At 41.1% G+C, this 8,677-nt stretch overlaps 2 protein-coding genes across 2 annotated transcripts in view; both read left to right on the top strand.

The window, feature by feature from the left end:
• LOC107719761 (ADP/ATP translocase 2-like) overlaps positions 1 to 1,176 on the top strand; it is a 4,877-nt gene extending 3,701 nt beyond the window's left edge. Inside the window, exon 2 of the mRNA XM_016527266.1 lies at positions 676 to 1,176. Within this exon, the coding sequence (XP_016382752.1) occupies positions 676 to 1,176 (501 nt within the window). The remainder of the gene's footprint in view (positions 1 to 675) is intronic.
• A 2,197-nt stretch (positions 1,177 to 3,373) lies between these two features.
• Positions 3,374 to 5,111, top strand: LOC107719762 (ADP/ATP translocase 2-like). Its single transcript, XM_016527267.1, has 2 exons — positions 3,374 to 3,472; positions 4,611 to 5,111. The coding sequence occupies exons 1-2, from the start codon at positions 3,374 to 3,376 to the stop codon at positions 5,109 to 5,111; spliced, it is 600 nt and encodes a 199-aa protein (XP_016382753.1).
• Positions 5,112 to 8,677: the final 3,566 nt, after the last annotated feature.

The following is an 8,677-nucleotide window of genomic DNA, read 5'->3' on the forward strand; positions in this document are numbered from 1 at the left end:
CAAACTCAGCAGCATAGCCTATCTCTCAGTCTTTTCCTTTCGTTTTGTTAATCTGTTAATTTGGCTATTGAAGTCAAATATTTCGCACATTCATTCATTTTATATATAGGCTATGATTTAATAAAAACAGATTTTGTTATTTTTAGTTAAACTTAATTTTTGTTGCTTGTCTGCGCTCGTCTGCCGTCTTTTTCTCTTCTCCGACCCCGCAGCTCTCTCTTCGATAGCTTAGTGTTAGTGGCACCAGTCTAGGTGTTTCCAGGTTTTACTCGTGCTATTTCTCCATGTTGAGAGTTTGGTGCACATATTGCTAAGCATTCTTATCCTTTTCTCCGATAAACTGAAAATAACAGGAGTGTGTCCATCTCACAAATGTAGAATCCGTCTCTGCAGTCATCTCAACCATCTAATTTACCCGCGGAATTTTTTCTCTGGTGCTGTTTTGCGGTGTTGGTAAATTCACCACTTAATTTAGAGTTAAAATATGTTGTTGTAGCTTGCGTTACTGAGATTGTAACGAGTAATAATATTACCCAAATTTTATTAGTAATGCGTTATATTACTGCGTTACAGTAAAACGTAATATACTAGTGTAATATTATTACTTTTGTAATGCGTTACTCCCAACACTGTTGATTGATACATGTTTTGTAAAGTTTTACCCTTTTTTTGCAGATCCAGCATGCCAGCAAGCAAATTACAGTAGACAAACAATACAAAGGTATTGTAGACTGTATAGTACATATTCCCAAGGAGCAGGGCTTCTTGTCCTTCTGGAGAGGCAACTTGGCCAATGTCATTAGGTACTTCCCAGCACAGGCTCTCAACTTTGCTTTCAAGGATAAGTATAAGAACATTTTTCTGGATGGTGTTGACAAGCGTAGCCAGTTTTGGAGGTACTTTGCTGGTAACCTCGCCTCTGGTGGTGCTGCTGGAGCCACGTCCCTGTGCTTTGTCTACCCCCTTGACTTTGCCAGAACCCGTTTGGCTGCTGATGTCGGGAAGGCTGGCGCAGAGAGAGAATTCACAGGTCTTGGAAACTGTTTCACAAAGATCATTAAGTCTGATGGTCTGAAGGGCTTGTATCAGGGCTTCAACGTGTCTGTGCAAGGCATCATCATCTACAGGGCGGCTTACTTTGGCATCTATGACACAGCAAAAGATGGGTTTTATTAGGAGTAGACATAAGGCAGATTGCCCCTTAATTGTGACTTCCAGGGCCATGACTAGAATATCTAACATCAGGGACAGAGCTAGGGCTGAAAATCACAATTATTTTGCTCAAATTTTTATTGTGATTATTAATAAAAAAATGTTCATTTGAGTAATATCTTTTCACAGTTCATTATAAGTATTGCACTTTCACTCACATACTTACATTTATTTTATTCCACATTTAGCTTTTCTATTAAAACAGCATCAAAGGTGCATTTATTCAGCAACCACATTTGCAAATAATGTAATCGAGACATATGTTTGGATGAATTACAGTCCATCACAGAGGCTTGTTACCAATTCACTTTAATGGAAATGTGTAAAAAAAATAAACAAATAAAAATTACTGGCCAATATTGCAGACTTTACTGAGAGGAGAATGAAACCGTGACTGTGATTAGAAAAAAACAAAAAACCAGTGAGCAGCCCTAGGCTGAATCCATGGACTTGAAAAAGTAATTCCAGTTATTCCGTGTAACATGTTTCAAGGAAGGTTAAATCTGCTATTTCAAAGTCTGTTGTAAGTGCCACACTTTCTGCTGCCATCAATGTGATCAGCGCCCATGATCAAACATATAACACTCATTTTTATCTAATTACACAAACGCTAGGACAAAAAATAATAATCATCCTTATAAAAGATTTTATAAAAAATGTGGGCTATTTACTAACTGCTTGCTTTCTTTAAAAAAAATATAAAACTTGCTTCTCTATTCTTTTTCTATTCTATCTATTCCTTTTCTTTTTATTTATTATACAATTAGCAAAAGCAAAAAAGGCCTCTAACATTAGCTTGCTCTATTCTTTTTCTATTCTATCAGTTTTCTTTTTATTTATTATATAATAAAAAAAAACCTTGCTATGTATGCTACATTAAGCTAACTGAGACTTATAGCACTTGCGTATCATTGCTCTTTTGTGGATTTTGATTGCTTCCATTGTCCTCATTTGTAAGTTGCTTTGGGTAAAAGCATCTGCTAAATGACTACATGTAAATGTAATAAAAATAATCATTAGGAAAACAATAGGGATTTTGAGTTCTTGGACCCTGACAACTCTATGTAAATAACTTTAGAAGCTTTCAGGACTCCAAACGGTGACTACAAAGTTCTGGCATGAAAATCTAGATGGTGCAGTCCGATAGGTCTAACTCAATCTGACATAATGACATCATCACATGGCACAGCTGATTGGCACATTCCTGTATCAGTAGCCAATGAGCTCGCTGCTCAACATTGGTTAATGACTGCTGTAGCAGTCCCAGCGCACTTCAGAAAGCCTCCACCTTCCCCAGCTCCACCTGTTTAGATCTGCTATGGGGTGATCATGTGTGCTATAGCGTTATTCATATATGTTATATGTGCAACAGCAATATTTCTTACATGCTTACAGCAGCATGTTGTGGATGTATTGGCAGAAGCAAGTCTCGGTACTTGCTCTGCCGCAGCAGCAGCAGTGTAGCAGATCTAATCCGCCAAAACCAAATGCATTAACGTTACCATGCCAATCCCTCCAAGAGTTGTCATGACAGAAATATCGATGTTTTGCAACCTTTCTTCCTGCCAGTATGACATGGGTTCCACTGCAAAGTTGCCCAGACATTAGACATCTTTCAAATTAGTACAAGCTGAAACAGAGAGGGATTAAGGAAAAGTAAAAGTAAAGATTTTTTTCAGTCAAATGTTGACGGAAGAGATGAGTTTTCAGCTGTCACTTGAATATTATCAAGGATTCGGCATTCCATCAAATATTCTGCATTCCGGATTGTCAGCATTCCACCAGCAAGGAACAGTGAATGAAGATGTTCTGGAGAGTGATTTTGTGCCTCTCTGTGATGGTACAACAAGGCATTGCTCACTTACTGACCTCAGGATTCTAGAGGGGATGTAGACTCGTAAAAGTGAGTGGAAGTAGGAGGGTGCTGAGCCCGTGGCTGATCTATATGTAAGCATCAATGTCTTGAACTTGATGCAAGCCCCAACTTGTAGCCTGTGTGGAGAGATGAAGAGAGGTGTGATGACCAATTATGCTGCTACGCTCTTAGTTTACCCCAAAATGAAAATTCTGTCATTATATATATATATAATATAAAATTTTGCGATTAGCTCCATAAACTGTACACAAATTCGTGATCGCCTCAGTCCCCTTTAAATTTCATATGAAAACGGCGGCAGACTTTGGTCGGCTCCTGCCCGTCTTTCAGCGTGTTCTTCAATCAGCAGACCGTGGCGGCACATTGCGAGAGACAGAGGACAAGGTGTGTGTTTATCGATAGATTGTTATAATATCTGCATCTGTGCAGTTCTTTGTCATAAATCAAGTTTACAAAATATCATGGGGGAGCAATCGGTTTCCCATCTACTGTAAAGTTTTCATTGTGTTCACCCCTTTCTGCGTTCTTTCTGTCTTATTCCGACGTCACCGTAGCCACCAGATCCAGTCTGTATCCAGCCCAGATGGTGGATCAGCACCTAGAGACGATCTCTACAGCCCTGAATTTCAGCGGAGACCAGGACAACTAGATGAGCCCCAGAGACAGATCCCCAGTGAAGACCTTGTCTCCTAGACGGCCATCAGGACAAGACCACAGGAACCAGATGAGCCCTCTGCACAATTTAACTTTGCTGCAGCATGGATCAACCTGCTGGTTCGTCTGGCCAGAGGAAAACTGGCCCCCCGACTGAGCCTGGTTTCTCCCAAGGTTTTTTTCTCCATTCTGTCACCGATGGAGTTTTGGTTCCTTGCCGCTGTCGCCTCTGGCTTGCTGTTAATCTGTTAATTTGGCTATTGAAGTCAAATATTTCGCACATTCATTCATTTTATATATAGGCTATGATTTAATAAAAACAGATTTTGTTATTTTTAGTTAAACTTAATTTTTGTTGCTTGTCTGCGCTCGTCTGCCGTCTTTTTCTCTTCTCCGACCCCGCAGCTCTCTCTTCGATAGCTTAGTGTTAGTGGCACCAGTCTAGGTGTTTCCAGGTTTTACTCGTGCTATTTCTCCATGTTGAGAGTTTGGTGCACATATTGCTAAGCATTCTTATCCTTTTCTCCGATAAACTGAAAATAACAGGAGTGTGTCCATCTCACAAATGTAGAATCCGTCTCTGCAGTCATCTCAACCATCTAATTTACCCGCGGAATTTTTTCTCTGGTGCTGTTTTGCGGTGTTGGTAAATTCACCACTTAATTTAGAGTTAAAATATGTTGTTGTAGCTTGCGTTACTGAGATTGTAACGAGTAATAATATTACCCAAATTTTATTAGTAATGCGTTATATTACTGCGTTACAGTAAAACGTAATATACTAGTGTAATATTATTACTTTTGTAATGCGTTACTCCCAACACTGTTGATTGATACATGTTTTGTAAAGTTTTACCCTTTTTTTGCAGATCCAGCATGCCAGCAAGCAAATTACAGTAGACAAACAATACAAAGGTATTGTAGACTGTATAGTACATATTCCCAAGGAGCAGGGCTTCTTGTCCTTCTGGAGAGGCAACTTGGCCAATGTCATTAGGTACTTCCCAGCACAGGCTCTCAACTTTGCTTTCAAGGATAAGTATAAGAACATTTTTCTGGATGGTGTTGACAAGCGTACCCAGTTTTGGAGGTACTTTGCTGGTAACCTCGCCTCTGGTGGTGCTGCTGGAGCCACGTCCCTGTGCTTTGTCTACCCCCTTGACTTTGCCAGAACCCGTTTGGCTGCTGATGTCGGGAAGGCTGGCGCAGAGAGAGAATTCACAGGTCTTGGAAACTGTTTCACAAAGATCATTAAGTCTGATGGTCTGAAGGGCTTGTATCAGGGCTTCAACGTGTCTGTGCAAGGCATCATCATCTACAGGGCGGCTTACTTTGGCATCTATGACACAGCAAAAGATGGGTTTTATTAGGAGTAGACATAAGGCAGATTGCCCCTTAATTGTGACTTCCAGGGCCATGACTAGAATATCTAACATCAGGGACAGAGCTAGGGCTGAAAATCACAATTATTTTGCTCAAATTTTTATTGTGATTATTAATAAAAAAATGTTCATTTGAGTAATATCTTTTCACAGTTCATTATAAGTATTGCACTTTCACTCACATACTTACATTTATTTTATTCCACATTTAGCTTTTCTATTAAAACAGCATCAAAGGTGCATTTATTCAGCAACCACATTTGCAAATAATGTAATCGAGACATATGTTTGGATGAATTACAGTCCATCACAGAGGCTTGTTACCAATTCACTTTAATGGAAATGTGTAAAAAAAATAAACAAATAAAAATTACTGGCCAATATTGCAGACTTTACTGAGAGGAGAATGAAACCGTGACTGTGATTAGAAAAAAACAAAAAACCAGTGAGCAGCCCTAGGCTGAATCCATGGACTTGAAAAAGTAATTCCAGTTATTCCGTGTAACATGTTTCAAGGAAGGTTAAATCTGCTATTTCAAAGTCTGTTGTAAGTGCCACACTTTCTGCTGCCATCAATGTGATCAGCGCCCATGATCAAACATATAACACTCATTTTTATCTAATTACACAAACGCTAGGACAAAAAATAATAATCATCCTTATAAAAGATTTTATAAAAAATGTGGGCTATTTACTAACTGCTTGCTTTCTTTAAAAAAAATATAAAACTTGCTTCTCTATTCTTTTTCTATTCTATCTATTCCTTTTCTTTTTATTTATTATACAATTAGCAAAAGCAAAAAAGGCCTCTAACATTAGCTTGCTCTATTCTTTTTCTATTCTATCAGTTTTCTTTTTATTTATTATATAATAAAAAAAAACCTTGCTATGTATGCTACATTAAGCTAACTGAGACTTATAGCACTTGCGTATCATTGCTCTTTTGTGGATTTTGATTGCTTCCATTGTCCTCATTTGTAAGTTGCTTTGGGTAAAAGCATCTGCTAAATGACTACATGTAAATGTAATAAAAATAATCATTAGGAAAACAATAGGGATTTTGAGTTCTTGGACCCTGACAACTCTATGTAAATAACTTTAGAAGCTTTCAGGACTCCAAACGGTGACTACAAAGTTCTGGCATGAAAATCTAGATGGTGCAGTCCGATAGGTCTAACTCAATCTGACATAATGACATCATCACATGGCACAGCTGATTGGCACATTCCTGTATCAGTAGCCAATGAGCTCGCTGCTCAACATTGGTTAATGACTGCTGTAGCAGTCCCAGCGCACTTCAGAAAGCCTCCACCTTCCCCAGCTCCACCTGTTTAGATCTGCTATGGGGTGATCATGTGTGCTATAGCGTTATTCATATATGTTATATGTGCAACAGCAATATTTCTTACATGCTTACAGCAGCATGTTGTGGATGTATTGGCAGAAGCAAGTCTCGGTACTTGCTCTGCCGCAGCAGCAGCAGTGTAGCAGATCTAATCCGCCAAAACCAAATGCATTAACGTTACCATGCCAATCCCTCCAAGAGTTGTCATGACAGAAATATCGATGTTTTGCAACCTTTCTTCCTGCCAGTATGACATGGGTTCCACTGCAAAGTTGCCCAGACATTAGACATCTTTCAAATTAGTACAAGCTGAAACAGAGAGGGATTAAGGAAAAGTAAAAGTAAAGATTTTTTTCAGTCAAATGTTGACGGAAGAGATGAGTTTTCAGCTGTCACTTGAATATTATCAAGGATTCGGCATTCCATCAAATATTCTGCATTCCGGATTGTCAGCATTCCACCAGCAAGGAACAGTGAATGAAGATGTTCTGGAGAGTGATTTTGTGCCTCTCTGTGATGGTACAACAAGGCATTGCTCACTTACTGACCTCAGGATTCTAGAGGGGATGTAGACTCGTAAAAGTGAGTGGAAGTAGGAGGGTGCTGAGCCCGTGGCTGATCTATATGTAAGCATCAATGTCTTGAACTTGATGCAAGCCCCAACTTGTAGCCTGTGTGGAGAGATGAAGAGAGGTGTGATGACCAATTATGCTGCTACGCTCTTAGTTTACCCCAAAATGAAAATTCTGTCATTATATATATATATAATATAAAATTTTGCGATTAGCTCCATAAACTGTACACAAATTCGTGATCGCCTCAGTCCCCTTTAAATTTCATATGAAAACGGCGGCAGACTTTGGTCGGCTCCTGCCCGTCTTTCAGCGTGTTCTTCAATCAGCAGACCGTGGCGGCACATTGCGAGAGACAGAGGACAAGGTGTGTGTTTATCGATAGATTGTTATAATATCTGCATCTGTGCAGTTCTTTGTCATAAATCAAGTTTACAAAATATCATGGGGGAGCAATCGGTTTCCCATCTACTGTAAAGTTTTCATTGTGTTCACCCCTTTCTGCGTTCTTTCTGTCTTATTCCGACGTCACCGTAGCCACCAGATCCAGTCTGTATCCAGCCCAGATGGTGGATCAGCACCTAGAGACGATCTCTACAGCCCTGAATTTCAGCGGAGACCAGGACAACTAGAACACTTAATTTCCAGCGATATCGTCGACTTGATTGCACAGATACTATTTAAACTGAACTGAGCTGGATGATGACATCACTGAATTCAATGATGAACTGCCTTTAACGGAAAATTGAGTGTTTACTTGTCACATCTGGGACAAAGAGGCAAACAGACAGGTTAAAGTAAGTCGGGGAGTTTATTAAAAGGAACTGAGGAGCAGCTTCCAACATAAAGGAATCAAACTTAGGAATTAATGGAAGCAGAGAACACAGTCTTATCTGGGGTCGGCACTCTGGTCCTTCGGCCGAGAACTGAGGAATCCGAGGCTTGACAGGCGGATAGGGAGGCAAGGAACCCGTGCAGAGATGCTTGTAACCTTGAGACCAGCCGACGAGTGACTGAGGTGAGTGTGTATTTGACTGGTGTGGTAAGTGGGTGCAGGTGTCCGTGATTAGTAATCAGGTGATTGTGAGCGGGTGTAGGAGGCTTATTCGGCTGGTGAGGCAGGTGTTTCCGTGACATTACCCCCCCGGGTGTCTCCCGACGCCCGAGACCGACGACGACGACCGTGGCCCCTGGGAGCGGGACGGTCAGGATGAGCCTGGTGGAAGTCGTTGAGGAGAGATGGGTCCAGTATGTCCTCTCTGTCTGCCCATGACCTCTCCTCAGGACCGTACCCCTCCCAGTCTATGAGGTATTGAAGCCGGCCGCCTCGCCGCCGGGATTCGAGGATCTCCTTGACTCTGTAGATTGTCTCGTTGGAGACGACCTCGGGCGGAGGGGGGGGTACCTCGTGTTCTGTGGAGGGAGGGAGAAGAGGATTAGTGAAGGGTTTCAGCAAGGACACATGAAAGGTGGGTGAGATCCGGTAATGGGCAGGCAGGTGTAATTGGTACGTGACTTCGTTTATGCGCCGTGCTACGGGGAAAGGACCTATGTACCCTGCCGGAGGCTGGTGGATAACCAGGCTTGGTCCCCTGGGTGATAGATGGGATTGTCGGACCGACGAGTGCGACGAGTGT

The sequence above is a fragment of the Sinocyclocheilus rhinocerous genome, unplaced genomic scaffold (genome assembly GCF_001515625.1).
Source record: "Sinocyclocheilus rhinocerous isolate Xijiao unplaced genomic scaffold, SAMN03320098_v1.1 scaffold571, whole genome shotgun sequence".
NCBI classification, from domain to species: Eukaryota; Metazoa; Chordata; class Actinopteri; order Cypriniformes; family Cyprinidae; genus Sinocyclocheilus; species Sinocyclocheilus rhinocerous.